General features: G+C 38.4%; 1 protein-coding gene across 1 annotated transcript; it reads left to right on the top strand.

The window, feature by feature from the left end:
- Positions 1-17,306: 17,306 nt before the first annotated feature.
- On the top strand, positions 17,307-22,108 carry LOC121318557 (prostaglandin E2 receptor EP4 subtype-like). The gene is made up of 2 exons (XM_041255357.1): positions 17,307-18,576; positions 20,476-22,108. Exons 1-2 carry the CDS (start codon positions 17,776-17,778, stop codon positions 21,067-21,069), a joined length of 1,395 nt encoding a protein of 464 aa, XP_041111291.1. The 5' UTR covers positions 17,307-17,775; the 3' UTR covers positions 21,070-22,108.
- Positions 22,109-27,092: the final 4,984 nt, after the last annotated feature.

Below are 27,092 nucleotides of genomic sequence, written 5' to 3' on the forward strand. Positions count from 1 at the left end.
TCGCCTTTTTTATACAAATTTTGCAGCACCTAAATCATCGTCACCAAGACTGTTTTTAAGTAAATCTCAATATTTTTCTTCTTAAGCTATTGAAAATGACTGTTTTCAAATGGGTGGTGTTTTATTGTCCTATTCACTGTCAATTTCTACTTTTCTGGCTGCAGACTTCAGAGAATTTGTCTGGGAGTTTCTCCTTGTTTTGTCCACCTAATGGTGAGTTTCAGGGTTATTTCCAAAAAAATTATCTTATTTGAACATTATTTCCATCATAAAATGAAGAAGCACTTTCCTGCTGTTTTCAGACAGTTGGAATGGGTACAATTTACATAAAGGTGGCAGAATAACTATTCGGTATTTAAATGGCAGTCATATTTGTTAATGACACAAATTACAGGTTTTACATCATTTCAGAATTTCAATCTATGGACAGGTGGGATTGAAAGGTAGTAAAAGCAGGGAAAAACAAAAAAAGGTGTATGTTTCAGGAGAATAAAAAATACATTTAATAGAACATAATAATAAAGCAAGTATATCAGGACAAAAGCTGTGAGTGATACTGGCAATGCATGACCTAAATCTTCATTAAGTTCGTCACATGAATACAATATGGTAGCCTTATACATCCGATATCTTCTAGCACTTGTTTTTCTGGTCCAAACAGGTGGTGGCCCTTTGACGATACACCCATAGGGCATACCTTTGGCGTCATCTGCGATTCCTTTAAAAAATAAGCTATGGATTTTAATGAGCAATCTGTCTCACAAATTCAGTGTTCTCTAAATATGTTTCATTTACTAACAATGCTGAATGACTGGGTGGAGCATTTGTCCTCTATTTTACTCCATCAATCTTTTTCTTAAGTGGTGACTGCCAAGACCTATAATATTCTATGTAGTGTTGTCCTAGGCAGTCCTTAGCCAGAACCCTGTTTCTGAGTGTAAATGAAGAGAAAATATCACACCCAATCATTCCACTTTGGTTGCTAGAGGATCATGTTTGCGATACCACAGCACTTGTGGGAGAGACTGGTCATTAAAATCTCTTGCATATTTTTAAGAGGAGAGCATTTTATTTACAGGGATACCAAGATATTTAGTGAGAAAGTAGTCTGAGTGAAGTTATCCGGCAACAAACTCCCCATCCCCAGTTGTACTGCTTTCCTAGAAAAAGGAGATCATTTGAGGGGTACCATTCTACTCGTGAGATGTCTTGCTCATTAAAATATTTAGAATATTTTTAAAAGAGGAGACAATTATCTATTCAGAGATACCAGGATATTTAGTAAGTGAGGGGTATGAGTAAGGAAAAATCAGCAATAGAATACTCACCTGTAGTCTTGCTGTAAATATTTTTGTTGTTTCAAAACTTTTGAACACTATTGTATATGTTATTTTATTTTGTAATATTACTTTTTGGTGTCCAAATTAAAATATTGGGAATTACGGACTATGAAAGCATTGAATATGAGTAAATATGTGATGTTAGATGGATCTGTATATTAATGTATTATATGTGCAAGCTGCATGTGTAGTACACTTATGGGACTGTTGAACTAAACAGGTACAGTTGCAGATATTTATAATAAACTATTGCCCAAAAACAACCCACAACCTACCTGCAGGTTATTAATGTGACATCTGCCAGATACAGCAATTGAACAGTTACTATACAACACATTAATACACACATATTCACCTCTTTTAGAAAAATGTAAGCTTTAAACATACATAAAGATAACTCCACTGAATCTCAGTCACAGGAGATATGCATTCTCTGTCGGGATAATAACTTTCAGAACAGTTTCGAAATAAGTTTGCCTTCCCATATCAGCCACCTTTAACAGCCCATAGAATCGGGAATTCCACTAAAATCTAGCTAGACGGAAAAAAAATAAACTGGAGGTTTCTCGTTTGCTGTGTTCTAATCTTCGACTACCGTAGTATGACATGAAATTGGCATCACAGAATGAGTTTCTAACAGGAGTCACCCCTTACCAGCCTGATGCTAGGCAATGCCCCTCAATCTCTATCCATTCTAAAGTATCTTGGGGTGTTTATCATTAATACAAACATAAATCACAGTGGTTTTATTATGCTTGGGCATTCATTATGTATTAATACAGTTACTGATGTAGTTATTTCATGTCAAACTTGCCTCAGGTGCATGACATTACAACTTGTAATTGGACCCAGTGCCAACAAAACAGAGCAAAGGCATTTAAGTCTTTATGAAAATAAGAATCTTGACTAGAGTATACAAAGATTCATTCCTTTGTAGGCAAATATATAAGCAATGGTGACTCTAGACATACAGATATGCAAATTGTGGGTGGTATTGGTGAACAATCTAGATTGCACAGCTGAGAGATGGAGTCTCCTTTTAGAAACGCAAGCTCAAGTTCATTGGCTTATACATTTCTAACAGGTGCACAACCATTCAATGCAAATGTATGAGGTTAAAAATCTGGTGTGGTCATCTAGTATTTCATAAAAACCAAAGCTGGGGTTTCATAAAAGCAAATGGCCATACAACATTCACTTTTGGTGCACAAGGGTAATTGGAAATGGGGATCTAGGAATACATATAACATGTTTTTAATATTTCACATTTTGTCCTTTAGTGTTATAATTGTCCCAGTGCTCATTAACTGAACACAAGTTGATGGTTCAAACACCCATAATGAGATGATATTGAAAAGTAAACTAATGTGCACACATGACATGCCATCAATAATATTGAAACAGGTGTTTGAAATGGTTGTAATACTATTTTAGGTGTTCACAAACCATCTGCACACCAGTAGGAAAGGAAACTCGAGGCAAATGTTACTCTGTGTATAAAACTTGCTGCAATACATACTGTATATTATTAAAATATCACTGAGGTTTGTTTTGTGTTCCTAAATGTGAATCCTCCCTATTATAAGTAACTGGATCATTAACCAAATTCTTTACATTGAGGAGCACAACATGACACCTCTGGCATTAACTCAAACCCAAATCACGATGGCAATGGAAATGTTTGTGTCAGTATTGCATGCACAACACTGTGTTCCAATTCTGTGGCATTCTCTAAAGGCACTCCAAACTGTCTTTTTATAAAGTAAGGTCAAACCTTAATCTTTTAGTGTGATTCCTTGATAACAGTAAAAACACCCTCACTGTTTTTTATTTTTAATTACTGGCCTCCTTGTTTGATTATCGTACATGTTTTAGCACTTGCTTCAGATACTGTTTAGATGTATGTTTAGATGCCATTATGCTGCTCATGACTGGTATATTTTGGTAGTATTTTTCATTGTTCATTTATTGTAACTTCTTCATTTTATTTGTAGTAGGGGACATTTTCCAGCAGTTGTGAAGAGCTCAATCAGCATAATGTCAAAATAATTATTTGAGTACCTGTGGTGAAAATTTCTTGAATAAGTCATATTCAACAACTTCGACAGCTGCCAGAAAGAAAAAAAAAATCCTGAAAATTTGCAGTGCTTCAATGCCAAGCTAAATAGAACGCTTCGTCTCTTGTTGTGCTGCAGTGACGGTAACTTCAAATTGTTCTATCAGAATCTTTGTTTAAGTTTTTAGAATCATACAGCATTACCCTAGTGCACAAAAATGTAAAATAAATGTATGGATTATCTAGGTCCAGGACAATAATGTAGAAGATACTTTGGTGCAGAGACAGATATATTGTGATAAGGCAGGGAAGGGGTTAAAATCATCCCAGCCAGAAATGTACTTGTTTAATTACATTTGTTAATTGTTGTATTAGTTAATTATCACCTGCACCTGGCTACCATTGTAAATCAGAGCCAGGTGTTTGTTTTCATTTATTCTTATTTTGTATTATTAAAAATAGTGCGTCAACTTCCTATGTCCTGGGTCTACTTTTAAAGGGGTTATGAACCACTTGTGTATTTTTCATGGTCTCTGTTTTTGTTACTGATGATTTTGTTTTATTTGGGGAAAAACTGGCACTTTTTTCAAGTTACTTTTCAACTTCACTTGTAATCCATTTAATCCTATTAACTGAGCCATCATGTTCTGCCCCATATATGATAAATAGTGTTCATTCTTTTTGCAACCTTGTCGTGTACCCTGGTGGAGTGGAAAATACATAGATTGCATGTTATTTGTGTGAACGGAGGCTGAAGTGGGGGTATATAACACCTTGATCCATTAAATAAAATTGAGACCAAAGCCAAAGTGATGTAGAGTCATACATGGGTTAAAAACAATAACCTCAGGCAAAGGAGGAGTATATATGATACTGAACAGACGGTGAAGGTTAAAATAAGAGTGTCTGCCTGTTTTGTCAGAGAAGATTGTGGAGGAGAGAACTGACTCAAGACAGTGTGCTAGGGTCTTAGCAAGAATTTTTAAGTCTGCGTTAAGAAGCGATATCGGGCCACAGTCAAAAGGGTCCTTATCCTTTTTCAATATTAGTGATATAGAGGCTTGACGTAGCATCGGGGGTAGGGACAGAGAAGTAACAAATTACAGCTATAATAATATTACAGCTACATACCGCAAAAAAGAAATGACTAAGTCTTGTTACCTTTTCTATGTTGTACTTTTACATTAGTGGTCTTTTCTTTTTTAATCCTGACATGCAAGACTGCTCTAATGTGACACAACCTCTCTTCTAGGATGTCTCATGACAATCAAATCAGTCTTTTTCAGCCTTGTATTTAAATAAGGCTAGTCACTGGAACAAAAAAAGGTTTTATCCCTACATGCCAATTTTGATGATACAATAGACCTTTTTTTTGTTTTTGTTTTGTTATTGCTGATTTGCTATTCGTGGTGTTATTGCATTCTAATGTTTCCATGATTTCTTCTTCATGAAATATACCAGTACATTATGTTTATATGCCAAAAAAGAAATGCAACCTCGGAGTAGCCTTGGACCCCTGCCTCTCCTGCTCCCAGCACATCTTCACTCTAGCACACACCTGCCAATTCTTCCTGAGCACAGAAGAATCTGATGCTTCCTCACCAACTACTGCACACAACTCCTCATCCAGGCCCTGGTATTCTACCGCCTAGACTACTGCAACTCCCTCCTGGCCAACCTCCCTGCATCCACCACCCGTCTACTCCAGCTCATCCAGAACTTGTGTTCTCTCTGCCTTGCTTCTCCCACGCAACTCCACTACTCCGCTCACTCCACTGGTTCCCGATTACTGCTTGCATCCAGTTAAAGATTCTTGTACTCGCCTACCGATGCCTTGACCAGACTGCACCCAGTTACCTCCAGACCCTCATCTCTCCCTACACCCCCCCACCTGACCTCTCCACTCCGCCTGTACTAGAAGACTGGTTGTACTTTCTCTACTGGTTTCTTGAAAGAGAAGACGACCACCAACCTGTGAGGTCGCATCGGTCGCCTTTACGGGTTTGATGCAAAAGAGGAAGTGAGCTCTACGGAGTGACTTTTTGTTCCCTTGGAAGCCGAGACAGAGGACGTCACTCCCCATAGGGGCCTATCGGCAGCTCTTACATAGATTGTTCAGCAAATGCCTACCAGTGGCAGGCATTTCCCAAAAGGATTGTTGGTCGTGGTGTTCTCTTTTAGGGAACCAGGGTTACATTACTTTGCTAACGTTTTTTGTGTTCAGTGTGCATTTTTTGTAAAATATTGGATTTTTATTTAAATCTGGATGTCACATTTCTTTAATCAGTGATTTATTTGTTTCTTTTATTGTTATTTGCTAATCACCAGATCTGTTAATTTTAGTAATGCCAAGTTATTTTACCTCCATTTTCAGAATGTCCAATTATGTTCCCTCACCGCAAAAACTCCTCACAACAGTTCAGAAGAACTGAGGGTCAGTGGGCATTCTCTAATCCCACACCAATGCTTCCCTAGCTTCTTGGGATTCAATGCAATGATCTCTGTGGAATCTCCAGCAAATTCAGCAACATCTCACAGCCAGGATTCAAACTTGCTCTCGAGCCTTTGACAAATGAGCCATTCAGAGACACCTACAAGATTTGTTCTATTTCTCACTACAACTGCAGTGTACACTTTAACACTAGAACCGCCAGATTTTTTTTAACTACCTAGAACAGCCACGTGGGTCACTTTGACCCATACATTTTTAAACTGTTTCTTTATGAAAATGAAAGACATACTATCAGATACAACTAAAAAGTTGTATTCATGAACATCATATCTAACATTTGCATCACAGAAACACTGTATTTAAATGGAAAATTAAACATAATATGCTTTATTGTTACAATGAGCGCATATACAGCATGACTACAAACAGAGAGAAAATATAACAAAATACACATTTCAAAAGAAATGGGTATGTACATATACCCGTGTACAGGTGTAAATGGGTATATGTACACACAACTATTAAACCAAAATCATTGTTTCTAATACTACATAAAAATAAAATATAACACTACTTCCGGTATGATGGCTGCATTGTAATCTATGGAGGCGCGTACACGCCTGCCAGCTGACTGTGTCTGCATCCAGGAGCTGTGCTGTAAACAAAGACGCAGTTCCATTGAACACTATTGTGTAAACACATGTAAACTGGTACATACAAACCTGTAAAACCAAATTTATTTTTTTCTAAAAGTAATATAAAAAAAAGAATATATAAAATATGTTTCATATTAGGCACATAAGTGGTTATCCTACCTGTCATTTCAGTTTGCTGTATGCATCTGAGTGCAGCTTGTTGTATTCCAATCAAAATGACTACTTTCAAGATTAAATATTTGTTGCATTTGTGGAACAAAACAAAGGATTGTTGTCTCCCAAGTACACTGAAAAAAATAAGCAACTAGGCTTTCACTGAGTTGGCATCTTGACAAATCCACAATCATAGCAATGATTCGTAGTCAGTCTACAAAGTCTTGAAATAAAAATAAAAAAAACAAAACGTGTGCTAGGATGAGGGGGCGTGTCTTGTTTGCTGCATTTACAAAAATAGAATATCTTACATTACATTAAAAAAAGACATGTATTGTAATGCATGGGTCACATTGACTGTTTATAAATGTAATTTTATTCCGATTCTGGCTATCAAACGCCATCGGGATATTAATTCATATATTTAGGAAAAGTCCAAAACGGACATGCACATGTGACTTACAAGGGGAGAGTAATTAACATTTTAAGTGCAAAATGGGCCACAATGACCTGCATGGCGGTTCCAATGTTAATGCATAACATAAATGTCTGCAAATAATTCATAACTGTTATGTCCGCGGTATTAAAAAAAACAAGTAATTCTAACATCGACTGTGTCACAATGAGTTATGAAGGCTAAAAAAAAAAAAATTTTTTGCTATCTGTATGATGCAAAGGGAGGTCGCCATGATTCAGGGTTAATGCTTACTGGCAGAACATTGTAGGAAATAAGCACTATATCTGCTCACACAGCATTAGACAATGACTTTCAGTCTCAATTGCTGCCAAACACCCACTCCCAACAACACAACAAATGCTTGTTAAGCTGTTGATCATAACAGCTTCCAGGAACACTGTATGGAAAAAAAACAATGCCGTAAACTTCTTCACCTAGCTATTTCTTTAAAACCTTGTCAGTAACAATATGAAAACTGTTCTGTTTAAGAGCAAAACATGTCCAGACAGGCAGGAGATTAATAATAGGGTGTGATTAATATATGTTTAATGCACTTTAAAGAACATACTTGTAATGATGAATTTCTGCTTAGTATAACATGCCTGCCAGTTCTGGCTGAATATAGAAAATAGTTGTTTAATTGCTTCACTGCCATTAAAATGAATTGAAACCTATTTTTAACTCTTAGCGAGTAGTGTGAGCTTCCTAAAAAAAAAAAAAAACAGAAACCCTAAAAGGTCAGCATGTCTTAAACATTCCTGAGACTTCCATCTCTGTGGTGCCAGTCCAGTTCCATACCAAACAGGTTTCAACATCATTCATCTGCAATTTATGTTACTATGATCGTCAAGAGCCCAACTATTAAATGGAAATGGAGGTTGCATTCCCATCTCACCCCATAACGTCTCATCCTTACAGTCTTTTAGGCAGATTTAGGGTAGTGGAACTGAGTATGGTGGCTGCTAATTTAAGCTGTCTCCTCTATCATTTAGAGCTGGGGACCACATATGTCACATGATCGTACGTATATGTTTTAATACTCTTTAAAAGCCCTGCATAAAACGTTATAGAAAAATATCTGCAAGTTATACATACACAACACACCTTATGATTTGTGTGTTGTTTTTTTACAGAACTTATTACTGTACATCAAGCTCTGTCATTGTCCTGTCACATAGAAATTATTCGATTCCAGTTAGCGAAGACATTGTCCAGAATGCTGGGTTGATTGTTTTCCTGTGATTGGGCAAGTTATTTTTTTTTATAGTGTATCATTTATGAATCACCTTATTTATTGTGTAAGGCCCTGGGTATTTTACCTTCAGTGTAGCGTGGAAGTAAAGAAGAAGCATGAATCGGTGGGTGAAGTACTCTTTACTTGTTTTCTTGTAGGATGGAGGTTACAGGACAGACATTTCACAATACAGGTACACAGCGATGGTAATTCACAGAATATTAAAGTAAACTTGGTTACTAAAGACAATAATAAAAGCTATATAGTGGAGCACAATCTCCGTGCTCTCAGTTATCTTCGTTCTCCCTCGGCCTCTTTCTCCCTCCCTCTAAGGAACTCGCCCTGTCCCAAAAAGCATGTGTACTTGAATAATAACAAAATGCATAATTCAAAACTACTGGTCAGAACAGCGTAAGTTAACAATTATTTTTGCTGTTGTTTCTATTCATGATCCACAATTGTTTTATTTATATTGATATATCAAGCAAGCAATAACCCAGGACAGGGTGTATGGCAACCCGTATCTTACGCACGCCTGGGTATGTTGTGAGGCACGAGGGCATGTAATAGCTCTATGTTTATTTTATAAAAAGAAAATACAAAACAATAAGATTTTAAACTTTAAATTAAGTTTGATGTACTGTATCTTTCAGCCAGTGCAAAATAGATGAAGCTGCAAATTTGACAAACTGCTGAGTAAATGTATTAAAAAAGGTTCTTTTTTTAAAAGTGCAGTTTGAAAAACTACAAATACAGCTGCCTATGTACATGTTTCCAACACTTTGATAAGTAACGTTTGAAATCACTGTTTCCCTAATACAATAATCACACCCTGCACCTTCATGTTTTATTTCTCCAAACGCGCTGTTTTCGTCTCTTCTCAAAACTAGTTTAATTCAGAGACCCTGAACTCATCAAGTGAACTCAACCGGCCAGTCAGGCAGAATGTCACTCATATCACAGTCAACCTGAACAAAACTGCTCACTGCATTATAACACACACTGATGGCTGCATTACCCTAATGCATTAAACTAATTATGTCATATTCTTGAAAATATTAACCTATTTTTTTTTTTCAATATGCGGTCCCTCCGTTAAGATCCAACGCAACCGATCTCCCCCCTCATTTCAGATCCCTTCTATCATTTCACTGCTTAGATTAGATGTAATTCATACTCAGACATCCCTGGAAACTACTATACATTTCCACAGGAATACCAACCTATATATTATTTAACAATAGGTAATTTCTATAGGAGTTCATCTGTAAACTTATGTAAAAGAGTCACACGTTCCTATTACACAGCTGTTAGTATTGCACAATTTATTACAGTTCCTTATCTGAAAATAGATAATTGAACTGTTCATACAATGGAAAGCCAGCTATACAACAGTTGTGTTTACCCAGTATCCCTTCACAGTGTGTGGTGATGTTTGTTCATATACTGTGTTCCTCATTTAATCTTAATACTTCTTAACGGCCTTTGGCATTTATATTTGCCATGATTCTGAAATATACTGTAAAACATGTAAATAACATGAGGGACATCATACTGTATGGGCTGACATACAATATACACTATAAAGCTCAGCAGTGTTTAGTTCAATTTAATTGTACTACTACTATTGGTCAAACATGTGAGAATTACAGGGCCTGCAATCGATCTGTAAGGTTTAACATGGTTGACATGATGCATTAAATCATTAGGTGGTATATTGGAAAAAAATATAATTTTCCTGGTTGTTGTTAATTTCTGTAATGTATTCCTTTAATCTCTCCATTAGGGGTGGCCAACCTTGGTCCTGAAGAGACACAATCGAGCTGGTTTTATAGGTAACCCTTAATCAATTTCTAAAGATTTAATTTCACTAAGGTTTCAGTCCAGCTGAGGTAGTACAATTAGTGGAAAAACTGCACATTTTTTAAAATTATGTTATTTTATACTAAACTGAAAAGTATTAATAAACTAAAGTTAAAGCATGTGAAGCTGAATCAAGAATATCAATGCAGAGTTCCTGAAATGCAATATGATTTATTTGTAGACCACATTGAGCCTATTTTAACAATCAGAAATCAGACAATGCAATGTCTTTGCCAGATCTCATGAAGGTCTGTAAAAAAACACGACCTGGGACTTGTGGTGCTTTTGGCCGCGTTACCTGTTATAGCATTGTCACAAAGACGGCCGGAGTGAGTGACGTCAGGCCAGAGCCAGGAAATAAGCAACAGAGAGAGATGGAGTTTGATGGAGCTGAGCAAATGGTTTCTCTCAGCATTTAATAAATAAACAGAACAGAAAATAAAAAGGTTGTAACAAACAAAAATACACAGGACACAGCACTGGTAGCCAAAATAAACAGGCAAACAAAACGGACCATACAGACAAAACACGGTGAGCTTATTTTAACGATTATTATTATTATTATTATTATTATTCTCTTTACCTCTGTCTCCACTCCCGTTCTCCACTCACCGAACACACAGCCCCGAGTATGTGAAAACATGCTGCTTTTATGCAGCTGTACCGAGACTCGACTGCTAATCAATTATTCAATAGGAGTCACGGTACAACTGTACGTGAATTAATAAAGTGCAATTCCCTGTGCTTACATATAACATTTTACTTGCACATGAAGTGCTGTGCAATCCTCGTCCCTAAATACAAATGTACATTTTAAACAACTTGTGTTACACAGACCTGTTTATATCCCGTGTACCAATGACTATACACCAACATTTAACACACCACACGCAACATATAACAGAACATACACACAGGGGCGGGGACTTCGTCACAAGCATATAGTATGGACTTGGACAGTATGTAATGCCATTTATTTACATAACCATATCAACACACACTATAAATATATATAATGCCTATAGACAGTCTACACCCCCTTGAACTTTTTACACATTTTGTTGTATCAGTGCCTCAGAGTTTCATGCATTTAAATTAGGATTTTTTTCCACTTATCTTTACACACCATACTCCACACATACCACCATACACCGCCAGCAACTAGTCCTGGTCCTTCTGGTGAAGGGAGAGGAAGCTCCTGCTCATCTCCCCCTGATGGTGATGGAGGTAGAGAGAGCTCCAGCTCCTCTCCTCGTGATGGTGGGGGAAGTGATACCAGCAGGCATTCATCCTTTTCTGGTGGGGGAAGTGATACCAGCAGGTATTCATCCTCTGCTGGTGGAAAGGGACCCAGCAGGCATTCACCCTCTGCTGGTTGACGGGGACCCAGCAGGTATTCACCCTCTGCTGGTGGAGGTGGTGGAGGCAGAGGCAGCTCCTGCTACTCTGCTCCTGGCGGTGAAGGTGCCGGAGGCAGAGGCTGCTCCTGCTGATGGAGGTGGCAGAGGAGTGTAGTCTCCTGGCGGTGGAGGTGGCAGAGGCAGAGGCAGCTCCTGCTGCTCTGCTCCTGCCGATGGAGGTGGCGGAGGTTCTGTAGTCTCCTGGCGACGGAGGTGGGAGAGCCATATAGTCTCCTGACGACGGTGGTGGGAGCGGCGTGTAGTCTCCTGGTGATGGAGGTTCTCCCTTACTGGCTAGGGACTGGTGCAGCTCTCTCTCACTTGCAGGGGACTGGAGCGGCTCTCCCTCACTTGCAGGGAACTGGTGCACTGGCTCCTCTCCTTCTGGTCCTGGAGACAGTGTCAGGGCTTCTCCTGATGAGACCAGAGGCGGGACCCCTCCCATATCGGCAGCCAGGTAGTGGAACACCATGGCTGCGATGTCTCGATGTCCCTCGATGGAGGCCCTCGAGCAAGCAGGGCTTCTCTCACAAACGCTGGAGATGGAACCAACAGGCACTCTCCCTCTGTTGGCTGTGGACGATCCGACTCTCCCTTTGCGGGCTGTGGATGCTCGGCCTCCTTCCACACAGGCTGTGGAGGTGAAACCAGCACATATTTCCTCTGCTGGTGGAGACTTGGGCTGTGGACACTCTGCCTTCGTCTTCTGGGGCTGTGGATGCACCGACTCCCCCTTTATGGGCTATAGATGCCTGTGTTGGATACTCAGGCTCCTTCCACTCAGGTGTAGGACATTCAAGCTCCTCCCCCTCAGGTGTAGGGCAACTGGGATCCTCATCCTCTGGCTCCTGTTCTGGGCAGTTCTCGTCCTCATGCCCATAAGCAATGCACATAGTGCACCACCTTGGCTCCCTCTGCTTCCTGCTCAGTTCCTTCCCTCTTCCTCTCCTGGGCCAGTTCCTCCTCTCCCGCTTGGTAGGGGCAGCCACCACGTGCCCATACACGCCGCAGGAAGGCACTAGCCTTGGTCCTCCAGACCACTGAGGAGCTCCTCCAGCTCTGTGCAGCCATCTCTCCAGCCTTCCATTTTTGCTGTTTTTTTTGTTTTGTTTTGTTTTTTAAAAAAAAAAACTCTGCAGTTCCCTCTCTGGTCTGCATCTAGGAGGCGCTGGTAATCCCACGATGGCACCACGTGTCACAAAGACGGCTGCAGTGGGTGACGTCAGACCAGAAACCAGGAACCAGGAAATAAACAACAGAGATGGAGTTTGGTGAGGCTGAGCGAATGGTCTCGTTCAGCATTTAATAGTGCACAGACAGACAGAAAATAAAAGGTTGCAAGACAAACAAAACACAGAACACGGCACTGGTAGCCAAAACAAAGAGATGAAACAAAACGGACTAACACTAAACAAACACGGTGAGCTGATATTTTACCTAGTATTATTATTATTATTATTATTATTATTATTATTATTATTATTATTATTATTATTATTATTATTACTATTACCTCCATCTCCAATCCCATTCTCCACTCACCGAACACACAACCCAGAGTGAAAACATGCTGCTTTTATACAGCTGACCGAGACTTGATTGCTAACACTATGTAACACAATTTTTGTTCCTGGGTAGTAAGTGTTATTTCCTAATTGCTTATGCCTCAAAAGTATAGAAAATGGCTATTATTCCCCACAAACTGCTTTTGTGACCAGGACAGTGATATTTTGAAATATCACTATTTCCAATAAGAAAACGGGCGCTTTTGTGTCTTTTCGTTCACATAAAGTCAGACAAAAACAACATATGAATCCAAATTAACATGTATCATTTTTGTATTACTTTAGTATAAATACATGTTAATTTGGATTCATATGTTGTTACACGGTGTAATCAATCATTCAATTGGAGTAGCGGTACAATGGCACGTGAATTAATAAAGTTCAATTCCCCGTGCTCACATATTATTACTTTTTACTTGCACGTGAAGTGTTGTGCAATCCTCATGCCTAAATACAAATATACATTTTAAACACTCGTGTTACACAGTCCTGTTTATATCCCGTGTACCAATGACTATACACCAACATTACTACCTATAGCTAACTCTGATTCCAACTACTCTGGTAAGATTGAAGAGTCTGAAGCCCACTGTATGTTGTGGCACATTACAGTAATGCAAAATTAAAAAAATAAATTAAGTTTATTGCCAGAAAACTGTCATTTCCAGCTCTATTATTTTTTTTTTTTAAATCAAAACACAATCTGGTTGTTTTAGTTATGCGTCCAAAGAGGAAAATTAGAAACCTGCATTTAAAAAAAAAATAATAATAAATTAAAAACAAGAAATCTATAATCAGAGAATATTATCATGATTAATGTATCTGTAAGTAAATGACCTATTATCCCTAATTTTAAACATTAGATTTATTTTTTAACCATCTAGCTTCACAAAACCTGTTTAGCTATGATCTTGGATTACCTAATGCTACTTCAGCAGTGTGAGTGGTATCATTTCTGACAGTGTAGGGCACCTCAGTTTATATTATGTCACTATGTTTCGTTCATATTGAATGAATATTTAGAATTTATTTATATAATTATTTTTTAATGTTTATATATATATATATATATATATAGTCTTCTTGTATTAAGTTAGAATGACAACCCCATTTGTATTGTCTAACAACATGGAAAATACAAAGGTATTGCTAAAGAGAGTGTATGGAAGTTCAGGGTTAGTCAGTTAGTCAGTTTCAGGTTAGGAAAGGTTTCTTAGAACATGGCGTTGCTTGGGAAAGTGTCTTGAATCATAATAATGTCATTGCTTCCGCTTGTCTAGTACATTTTGTGTTGTTAATCATATTTTATGGCGTAGAATAATACAAAAAAGTATATATGTTTTAGTGTTTCCTCTTTTTCAGTCAGCAGAAAAAAATGAGAAGTATCGCTGGACGACATTTAGGGCTGCACTGGAACAAAAGTTGTGTTTGAGTTTGCATTTGTGTCATCAAGGAAGACTTTCACACTATTAATAGAAACTGCATGATGTAAAAAAGTACACACCTTTAATAACTCGTCAACTGAAATGAAAACACACTGCTCCCACGGACAACTGAGGGCTTCCAACTTGTTTGTCCGTCCGAATATACAGCTGTCCAAGACAAACAGACAAGCGTTAAAATTGACCCCTCTTTGCAGTGTCAGTGAAATATCAAAACAGCAACTGCACAGTTATGCTTTTCAGGCGTTTTTTGTTCCATTGAACTAATAATTTCTAAGTTAAATTATAGCGCAGGACAACCTTATAATGAGTATTAGTGATTTTCACTCACAACTTAATATATATGTATATGATTACGCCGTAAGTTATATAGTTAAACACCATGTAGGGGAGATGGGGGCTGGTTGTCACACTTTTTACTCTTTGTTATTTTCTTCAATCAGGTGACATGCTGAGAGGTTCTGTTCCTCGTTATATTGAAGAATAACTTCATTTTTTATTTCAGCATAACTTTATTCCAAATATGATATTTAGACTGTTGAAAATGCGCCGGTCACCTGTGACAACCTGCCCCACACTGGGGTTGGTTGTCACACGATATGGGGTTGTTGTCACAAGGTATGTTCTCGCTTTTACAGCAGACAATAATGCAACATTTTTTGTACTTTTTATTTTTTTTTAAATAACAAAGTTTCTGCTGTGTACAACGATAGAAAAAGTTGTTTTTACTTTTTATGTGAACATAAAAAATACAGACCTATATATATTTGAAATGTTGACCTATGCTACAAAATAATACCACAGCCTCCACACAACCAGAAGACAAACAGTAAATAATTTAAATAAGCATTATATGGTGACATATCCCACATTTTGGTGTAAAAAAAGTAAAAAGAACAAATATAAGACTTCTTCCTATAGGATTTACATGTGACAACCAACCCCCAAAACTATGTGACAACCTGCCCCAACCAGACTTTACATGATAATTTAATTCTCTCAGTAATACTGGGAGAACCTACTGGTTTTGTTTTTACTCCAAAAATTAACCAATATCTGGTTCTATTTAACATGGCCACCAGTTCAAACAAACTCCAATACTACTAAGAGTTATAATATAAATAACAAGATATGCTTTTTTTACTTTGGGTATGAAAATAAGTGAAATATGTACTAACCTTTATGTTAGATGGAACTGACCTCAAATTACAAGATGGTTGACTTCCAAACAATGGAACACACATTTCAGTGTTAGTATAGCCTGCCTGCGCCATCTAGTTTCATAGCTATGAGCACTGTAACAACCAACCCCGGTCTCCCCTATACTGAACTTCATTGTAGCCTTGTCGATGTGCCATAAGAGTAGTAAGTATGGAAAGGTTCCAGAGAAAAGTAGTCTACTATAAAACAGACAGTCAGATGATGCAAATCGACATTTCTGTTTAAAGGTACAACAGGGGCGCCATCAATTGAAATTGCCTGTATTCATAGGAAAATGAATCACACAGGCTTTTCGGTGAAGTAATTTATCCTTACACAATACTTGAAACGTAAACATTCACAACACACAGCGTATAACATTTGTAAATAATACTATTGTAATTTGAACGAATAAAACTTAAATACTGCATCAAACCAAATAACAATTATTATTATTATTATTATTATTATTATTATTATTATTATTATTATTATTATTATTAATTGTTGTTGTTGTTGTTGTTGTTGTTGTTGTTAGCTGCTGCTTGACTCAACTAAATGTTGCTTTACAACGAGACATGATATATAATATACTAATAATAATAAATTATTTTAATATAAAAATAATATTTTAATTCGATTATTAAGATAATAATAATAATAATAATAATAATAATTGAAAGACGTTGACGCTACGAAAATGAAAGGGGTAAAAAGATTTTAGATTTACCACTGCTACCGTCATTACTTCTATTAGATAATTCAGCCATTCTGCAACAGCTGGAGGTTTGGATTATTTCCAGACATAAAATGATATCTTTTTTTGCCGGAAAGTTTGTATTATTTAAATCCATAATAAAGCTCAACGGTACTGTAAGGCAGTTTGTGTTATATAGTCTGACATTAGATAAAGGGGCATTCAGAACAGACGGGAGGCACTTTTTCACTCAGAGAATTATGAGGGTCTGGAACCAACTCCCCTGTAATGTTGTTGAAGCTGACACCCTGGGATGACAACCAAACGAGCAAGATGGGCCAAATGAACTGTCTCCTGTCATTTGCAAACTTTCCTATGTTCTTATATTCTTATGTCTACACACTCAAATAGACAATGTTAAAATGTATTATAGTAATGTTTTTTGTATAATATAATTAACAGATAAGTTATTTATAACCATTCAATTAAAAAAAAGAAAACAATAAAATAATTTATTCACAAAACAAAACAAAACAAAAATAAACGGGTCAGGGGTATACGCTATCCAGCCCTAATCTTAACCCCAGGACTGGGTACATAGTGCTGCACGACTTCACACTGATCACCATGCTGGCAAATCGATCAAGTTGGTGTTGTGAGTTAAACAATCCGCAGGGTTCTGACCATGGAGAAGTATTGAGTGAGCTGCGGTGAATTGAACTATCCAATAAAACAACACTGGGGCGGAGCAACACAAGCTATTCTAAAGAGAACTTTCAAGTCTAACTTTTCAAAGTCAGAAAGGGGGATGAAGTGTGGGAATAAGAGGCAGTTATTCGAACAAGTCTCTGAAACAAATTTAACAGGCAAGGCAACACTGGAGATAACAAACAAGGACCATAGAAGGGTTTGGGAAAGGACATTTATTAGAACCAATCGACCTATTTAAATAACAGAACCATTGAAGCAGTAACCTTGAAAAAACAAGATTCGAAGAGCAATTGGATTTTACAAGCAAATAAAAAGTGATAGCTACTGGAAATTAAGTAAGAAGGCGTTTCTGAAGGAATACATGTATTCTTTTTGGCGGACTTAAATCAGGTGTGGAATTGTATTACAAACTAGATACCTAGGATGTTTACTTTAGTATTAATTAACTTGCTAAATTACAATATTTAAGTATATACAATCTATTTTTTAAATAGAGACATATGTACGTATATTGATCTTCTGTATCGTTGGTAAAACTAAGCCACAAGCATGGTGCAAGACAATTCGACCAACTCTAGTATTTACAATCACCTTAGACCACTGGACCCCACTGTTCCTGCTATTATGTTTATATTTGGTGTTGTGGGAAACGTGATAGCAATTGTTGTTCTTTGCAAATCCAGAAAGGAACAGAAAGAGACTACCTTCTACACCTTGGTCTGCGGACTAGCATTTACCGATCTGTTGGGTACAATTCTCGTCAGTCCGGTCACCATTGCCACCTATGTGAAAGGATGTTGGCCAGGTGAGGATTCGCTCTGCGAGTACAGTGCTTTCATTCTCCTCTTTTTTGGGCTGGCAGGACTTAGCATAATATGTGCCATGTCAGTTGAAAGGTACATGGCTATTAACCATGCCTATTTCTACAACCACTATGTGGACAAGAAGCTGGCAGGCTTAACATTGCTTGCGATCTATGTTTCAAACGTGCTGTTCTGTGCTTTGCCCAGCATGGGTTTTGGCAAGGCTAAGAAGCAATACCCTGACACCTGGTGCTTCATAGATTGGAGCAGCAACGTGAGCACCAACGCTGCGTTCTCTTACATGTATGCGGGTTTTAGTTCTTTTCTTATTTTGACCACTGTTGTCTGCAATATCTTGGTCTGCGGGGCACTGATCGGGATGCACAGAAAGTTTGTGAGAAGGACATCCCTTGGCACGGATCAGAACAGGATTGCAGAGTTTCGAAGAAGACGGAGTTTCAGCAGGATGGCTGGAGCAGAAATCCAGATGGTGATCCTTCTTATTGCCACGTCAGTGGTGGTGTTGATTTGTTCCATTCCACTAGTGGTAAGTGGAAATGTAATCCATATCTGCAAAACCTACTTGCTTTCTGGTCTAAGGTGTCTTTATACATAGTACAGTATAAAGTCGGCACTTTTTTTAAAATCGATTTTTACCGCAATTTGAAATACGCACGGTATTTTAGATAACGTAAAAAAGAAATAAAACACACACACACACACACACACACACACACACACACACACACACACACACACACACACACACACACACACACTTATATTTGCCGAATAAAACACCACGCTGCTTTTTCATTTAAACAGGTTGGTTTTAAGCTGTAACAGTCTCTAGTTAGTTGTTGATGCTCTTCCCTCTAATTTATTTGTGATTTTTCATGGCATTTTCCTATGTTTTCTGCTATGCCTCTTGAATTTGATTTGGTGTATAATATTGTGCACTTTGCATCTGAAGAATACACTAAACACTGCATTGTGCAGAATACGTTTATTCTTTTTTTTTTTTTTTTTTTTTTTTTTAATGTATTGATGTAATATATACATTCGGAAACCAGTAATAAAGTATTTGTTTAAGAAAATAAGACATTGCAGTATACTGTAAGACCCTTGTTAGCAAGCACTTACATTTATATGATATAAAAACTACTAAAACAACAGCTACTAATAATAATACCAACAACAACAACAATAACAACAACAACAAAAACAATAATAATTTGTTGCAATATTTTCTTGCCTTTGTATGTATTCAATTTAAGTAGCAAAAACACATGATCAGTTACAATCAGTGGCTATACAATATTGCTTATATGTAATCCTACATTAGCAATTGCATATTCAGTAGCCTAACTTTCCATACGTGTTTCCTGGTGAAAACAAAGCGATATGCAGGTATTAAGTTTTAGCGACAATCTAACATGATAACCTACGACTTCAGTCATATATTGGCTTAAATATGTGTAAACGCTGGGAGGCATTATAGCCTGTTGAAAATACTATTTTGCATTAATATTTCTAGTTATATGTGTTAGTATTTAGTTGGGATACTATCCTGCCTACATAAAGCAAGTCCTGTGCACTCGTGTTAACATGTTGCGCTGTACTCAGAAGAATGGGTTGTACTGCACTATGCTATAGTGTTGGAAAGCTCTGCCGCCTACAGGCACTGAAGTGATAAATGTGCTGTAGTCCAGCATGTTCCAGCATGCATCCACACAAAATCACTGCATAGTGAATGTGATGTAAAAAAAAAAACATACATAAATAATTACAGTATGTGTTTCCTGTTTGCAAGGTTACCTGGGTTGGTGGCAATCATTTGTAGAATTCCACCTTGTTGCTCCTGGTCCAACTATTGGAATTCCTCAGAAGTGTTCCAAAGGGGTGGGGTCTGTAGCACAGTAACACTGTAAATGAGTCAGACTACATAGAGATCCATACATACTGTAGGGTATGTAGCGTAGTACTGAACTGTTTATTCATCTAAACAGTGACAGATCTAAATACAATCATTAAAAACGTTCTTGAGAGATTCACATGCAGTGTTTGCTTTTCGTACCCTTGGTTCCAGTACATGTCAGCTTCTATTTTATTTATCTAAGCAGAACCAATACAGTATATCCATAGCTGTTTAGATACGTTGAGCTCTACTTTGTGTTTTATATGTAACATTCACCAAAATGTTCGTCCTAACATATTAGACCTTTCCATTTACCAGTCACTAATTTCTTTGGTTATAAGCTTTCAAGACACATTTAAACTTGTCATACAAGCAGGCACTTGACAGAATTACCTCATTTTGGCTCTTAAAATATAATATACATTAGATTTTGCAAAATACCTTATTGTTATCTGTGTTGCATTTAGTAATGGACCTGACAGCTTTCCTATTGAATAATTATTAATAGTTTGCTCTTTGTTATTTCAGGTGCGAGTGTTTGTAAATCAGTTGTACCAGCCAGACGTGGTGAAGGAGATCTACAAAAACCCTGATCTCCAGGCCATTCGCATAGCCTCGGTGAACCCCATCCTGGACCCGTGGGTCTATATTCTCCTGCGGAAGGCAGTTCTCCTCAAACTCATCGAGAAAATCAAGTGTCTCTTCTGCAGAATTGGGGGACGCAATCAGCGACCAGGTGACAATTTTAACTGCATAGACGGCCAGCGAACTTCCTCAGTGATGTCCCGGGATTCCCCTTCCCTGTTGTCTCAGGAGCTAAGGGAGGTCAGCAGCACATCACAGACATTTTTATACCTTCCGGAGAACAGCGAGAACCTCCTTGGCAGCTGTAGGACAGGGCGGTGGACATCAGACTCTAGCACAGAAAGCTCTTCATTAAGGGCTTTCCGGAGCTCTAATTATTTACCAGAGCAGGACTCAAAAAACAGGACTTCAGTAAATCAATCCGGTTCATCTAGCTTTTCAAATTCAAGTAGTCGGCCCCCTTCTTATCAAAAAGACCATCCCCTCCATGTGACTTTCACGGATGAAACACTGAACCTTCAAGAAAAATGTATATAGCTCTGACAAAAGACTTTTTTCACCCGTTTTTTTTTTGTTTGTTTGTTTTTAAAGCCACATCATTTCTTGCTTCATATTTGTGTTAAGTTGGTGTAATCATTGTTACTGGCACTTCATCCAAAATGTACAGCTAACCTATACTAACGATGTAATTTAGGAGGGAATCCCTTTAAAGTTGGAACATCAAACAGGGGGCTGCTCAGAATAGTTACCTTGTCATAAATAATTGAGCATTGGTAATAGCGTCTTAGGCGATATCTTTTTAAATGCCACTATATTTTGGCCTCTACCCCTTGTTATGTGTTTAATAGTCAATGTTGTGTGTCACAATGTGATATAATGTGAATTTCTGCTCCATTCAGTTATTACGAAGGCACAGATTGTATATAATTTCTTCTCCATGAGAAGGTTTCACTTAGAGGAGCAATAACACAGTCTTTAATTTCAAAATCACCTGCTGGCAGTTAGAAACCTAAACATTTCATGACAGCAGCTGAATTTATTAAAGAAAAAACAGAATTTTATGTTTTCCAACATTTTCATTCATCAGACAAGCAAGTAACTTAAGAATATCAAATAACTACAGCTAACTGCCTGCAAACAAGAAACTATTGCACCTCAATAATAGAACACATAGTGTCACTATGTGTGCAAGTCATTTAATACTACTTTGAAAATGAAGACTCCCCTTGTGTTCACTGTGCAGCTTAACCATATTTCAGAATAGAAATATGTAGTGAGATATGTAGTAAGTCCTATCATTGAAAAAGCTTGCATTAATTTGTCATATAACCCTCCACAGCTTTCAAATATTTGCTATGGAACAGACGGGATCTTTCCTTTTAAAGTGTTATGTAGTTACAGCTTTGCTGTATTATAAATAACATGTACATATTTGTCCATGGATTTAAGCATTTTTATTAAAAATGTTGCTGCTTGTTTATGTGCATTGCTTACATGAAGTCACACATTTTCTTCCTGAACCTGATGTTTGTGTTGACTAAAATTATTTTTTATTAAAATATATGTTAAAAACAAACTTAAATGCGTTCAACTGTGTTTTTTAAATGAATTAATCTTATCTCCTACCTCATTCTGAAATGAAAGGTCCCAGTTTGGTAGAATAATGCCACAAGAGTACAAGGCAAGGAGACTTAGTGTGGTTTAGTTTTCTTAGTGGGTTAATTCCAAAATCGAGCTCACATTTTAAAATCATGTCAAAGGGCCCTATTCACAAAGATTTACCTCATTGCTTATTTACATACTCTTTTAAAAGTATGTTTTAATTAATGAAATAGTTTATGACTGGTTTTAAAGAGACCAACAACAATCTTGAAAGAGATTTATGAACATAAAACTTAATTCAATTTGTCACCATGCTGTAACTCATGAGTTACAGCTTTGTGAACAGGCCCAAAATGACAAACATAAAAAGGATGAAAATACCAGGCAGAATGTAGTGCATTTGAAGTTTTACATAAATAAGTAGACAAAAGTTGTTTCGGCTAGTGCCTTAATCCTATCCTCAGGTGTGTGATTAAACAATTATACCAAACAGGTGCTAATGATCATCAATTCAATATGTAGGTTGAAACACAATCATTAACTGAAACAGAAACAGCTGTGTAGGAGGAATAAAACTGGATGAGGAACAGCCAAACTCAGCTAACAAGGTGTGGTTGCTGATGACAGTTTACTGTCAAAAGTCATACACCATGGCAAGACTGAGCACAGCAACAAGACACAAGGTAGTTATACTGCATCAGCAAGGTCTCTCCCAGGCAAAAATTTCAAGGCAGACAGGGGTTTACAGATATGCTGTCCAAGCTCTTTTGAAGAAGCACAGGTCGACCAAGGAAACTTACTGCAGCAGATGAAAGACACATCATGCTTACTTCCCTTCACAATCGGAAGATGTCCAGCAATGCCATCACCTCAGATTTGGCAGAAAACAGTGGGACACTGGTGCACCCATATACTGTCCATAGAAGTCTGGTCAGAAGTGGCCTTCATTTAAGACATGCGGCCAAAAATCCATACCTCTGACGTGGAAAGAAGGCCAAGCGACTCAACTATGCACGAAAACACAGGAACTGGGGTGCAGAAAAATGGCAGCAGGTGCTCTGGACTGGTGAGTCAAAATTTGAAATATTTGGGTGTAGCAGAAGGCAGTTTATTCGCTGAAGGGCTGGACAGCGGTACACGAATGAGTGTCTGCAGGCAACAGTGAAGCATAGTGGAGGTTCCTTGCAAGTTTGGGGCTGCATTTCTGCAAATGGAGTTGGCGATTTGGTCAGAATTAATGGTCTCCTCAATGCTGAGAAGTACAGGCAGATACTTATCCATTATGCAATACCATCAGGGAGGCATCTGATTGGCCCCAAATTTATTCTGCAGCATGACATCGACCCCAAACATACAGCGAAAGTCATTAAGAACTATCTTCAGCGTAAAGAAGAACAAGGAGTCCTGGAAGTGATGGTATGGCCTCCACAGAGCCCTGATCTCAACATCATCGAGTCTGTCTGGGATTACATGAAGAGAGAAATGCAACTGAGGCTGCCTAAATCCACAGAAGAACTGTGGTTAGTTCTCCAAGATGTTTGGGCCAACCTACCTGCCGAGTTCCTTCAAAAACTGTGTGCAAGTGTACCTAGAAGAATTGATGCTGTTTTGAAGGCAAAGGGTGGTCACACCAAATATTGATTTGATTTAGATATGTAGTATAAAGAATTTCACACAGTTATAAAAATAAAAAAAATCTGTCCCTTTACATACAATGTAGACTATCAGCATTTCACTCACACTCTGTACAGGTGTCTGTGATAAACTATTTATGTTTCAGAAGCACTAGAATAACAAATATGCAACTGTCATGTGGCCGAGCAGATAGGTCCATGTTCAAGTGAATATGTCAAGTCAACATCAGGCTAACTGTATTTTCCTAACACATTTATTGTCTTTCAACACCATATAATATAACCACAGTTAGCTTGGTAGTATTTTTTTTTTAATTTTTGGCTGCCGTTCCAGTTCCAGAATTTACATCTTCATCCTTTCCGGTTAGGTAGTATAATACGTGCATCGAGCAAAGGTCGGGATAGATGCTCCTAGTATTCTCACTTGAGGTTCATCCTGGGTAACTTTCATCGACGACCTATAACAGACGACCCAGTAGTGTCTGCTGGTCATCACAGTGACCGTACTTAGCTGAGTTACCAGATTAGACAAAATGTGTCCAAAGTAAACAAGGTTTCATTTTTGAATTTTAGACCATTAAAACATTTTTATTTATTTATTTTTTTTAAGTTTTTGCAAAATGCCAATATTCCGTTGTAAACTTGTGCCCTTTTCCAAAACAAAAGCCTGGTCATTTCGGTCTTGGCATTTCTGCATTTTGCATACGCTGTTGTGACGGAAAGATGAGTTCTGGTGATGAATCTTCCTCCCGACCTGTGAGGGCGCTAAAGAACGAGAGGAGAAGTATCTGGAAGGGCTGGCCTGACAGTTCGTTTCCGGATCAGGGAAGTGGGTCAGCCTGGAAAGAAGCCCGACTCTGTTGTAAGACCATATTGATTTGAAAGGTAAAAGCGAGGCAGCTGCAAGTAATAAGGCAGCTGCAAACGTTTACCTAGATATCATGCGGGATTACATATAGGGGCCAGGGTAACGCTGATCTTTTCCTTCGTTTGGGTTAAACAGTGGGAGAGAGAGAAGGATTGAGAGAGGAGCTCTCAGTGGAAAGGATTTACGTGTTGTGTGTTTATTTTTGTCTGTGAGTCATTGTCTGTCTTTTTGTCACACTATTAGACAGTTAACGCACACCTCCGGAGCTGTCGAAAGGAAAGCACTATCCGGAGCAGCACTGCACACACCTGCGTACACCGAGCACCTGCACGTCTGCACGCACCCAGGACTGGTGACCGCGTCTTGTGTTTTGTTCGGGACTGTGCCCAGTTTTGGTTATCTCCTCGCTATGCACATTGGTGTGTATAGCCGGGGAGTTATTATTTATCGGTCACCAGACCTGGATTACGAATTAAAACACCTTGTTCACTGAATCACTGTTGTCTGTTCATCACTCCTGCACCGCATCACCACTACACGTGTTCCCCTTACCAACCACTTTGCCACAGCTGTTTATTTATTTATTTATTAATTTATTGAATGGTAAAATTACGTAATAATAGAAAAAAAGACTTACAAATACACATTTTAATTATTAAAATATCAACCAACTTTGAAAAACATCCCTAAACCTATTTACTTTTATAAATGTGTTTATTATTATTATTATTATTATTATTATTATTATTATTATTATTATTGCTACAACATTACAATAACTGTCATTTTATTGCCTTTTATACAGGATCATGAGTCTTGAAAACTTAATAAATCATTTGCAGATGTTTATAACAAAAATGATCTTTAGTAGTCATTTTGTTTAAAAAAAGCTAACATGAGTGCCATTTTCCTCCACTGACATGGTGGCAGTATTTGAATGACAGGCTACTGCTCAACCTCCCTGCTAGAGTCTCCTATAAATGATCTCATTCATTTCTCCAATGGACCGTCTACTTCTAATGCAGACCTCTACTCAGCGACCAGACCTGATGCCTCGGCATTACGGAGAACAAAACGCTCCCACCAGCAGGCTCAGCCTTCCATAGCAGCTATTTAATAAGGATTGTCCACTTGCCAAACTCTTAAACACCAACAACAATATCAACATCCCAGCTGGAAGCGAGCATATGGCGTTGCTCAATAAAAATTGTACCTTTGTATCAGCTACATTGACGTTGCCTTCTTCTCACAAACGCGCTTCAGCAAACTCGCTCGTACAGAGTCCCAGGACAGACTGCAGCAGCCCCTCCTCTCCAATCCTGGTCATCACCTCCTCGCAGCACAGTAACTAGGCGATGCATCTGAACTCATCCTTCAGCTTCATAACAATTTCGAGGACATAAAGTCTCTCATTAACCCCATTACTTCAAGCCCAGTATTCGCCACTCCAATCATGACAGTGGTCTCTTCAGGTTCAGCACTTCCGGTCCCCACAGCTGACTTTCCGACCTACAACTGGGCATCAGACGCCCTATATGGTCCACAGCAAGCGCCTGTAGTCAGAAATCAAGTCCAGCCACCACATATGGTTTCTACTTTTGACAATTGCTTAGACAATTGCTCCAGCACCACTGCAGTTTCTCCTTCAGCCTCTTGTGTGCCAATATCCACCCCCTCTTTCATTAAATCTTCTGTTTCAGTGGCTCCATTGCTTGCTCCATCTATCAGCATTCCAGAGTACAACCTGGTTACAGCATCTGCTTCAGGCTTCCAATCAGCAGCCACCATCCAATGTAACACCCTCTCCCCATTTATCCAAAAGCAAGTAATAGAAGAAAGCCAAGTTCCACACACGAGACACACATACGCTCAGCACCGCCCCAAGGTCACAGACACACATACTTTCAACACCGCCCCAAGGTCATAGACACACATATGCTCCGCACTGCCATGTTGTCACTGTCACACATATGCTCTGCACTGCCCTGTAGTCACAGATACACACAAACGCTCTGCACAACCCCATGGTCACAAACACACAAACGCTCTGCACCACACCACGGTCACAGACTTGCCCTACTTTTAAAGCCTCGGTTGGGCCCCTTTGTAATCTCCCTCTGTCCCATTCATATGCAAAAATCTTCATTCTGCTTCCTCCAAACCCAGAAACACTGAGATTCTAATTCAAGTTGAGATGGATAAAGAATTCATGGCCGGCTCCTTCCAAGCAATGTTCCCTGTCTTCAGAATCCGCCCCTTTGGTATAGTGACCTGCAACATATCGGGGAAAGCGCCTAATCATCGATCTTTTCTCCCCAAGAGGCAGTTCCACTCCAGTCTCAACGGCGTAATTCCCCACGATCAATTCTCCATTCGTTATATTACAGCTTCTGATGCTAATAAATCCATCAGGGCATCAGGCCATGCCACCTGGCTCACAAAAGCAGATATTTTAC

The sequence above is a fragment of the Polyodon spathula genome, chromosome 1 (assembly GCF_017654505.1).
Source record: "Polyodon spathula isolate WHYD16114869_AA chromosome 1, ASM1765450v1, whole genome shotgun sequence".
In the NCBI taxonomy this organism is placed as follows: domain Eukaryota; kingdom Metazoa; phylum Chordata; class Actinopteri; order Acipenseriformes; family Polyodontidae; genus Polyodon; species Polyodon spathula.

Excerpts from the sequence above, each read along its gene's own strand:
- LOC121318557 (XM_041255357.1), top strand. The coding sequence starts at position 17,776 with ATGGTGCAAGACAATTCGACCAACTCTAGTATTTACAATCACCTTAGA. Across the intron at positions 18,577-20,475 it reads TTTGTTCCATTCCACTAGTG|GTGCGAGTGTTTGTAAATCA; the intron begins GTAAGTGGAAAT and ends TTGTTATTTCAG.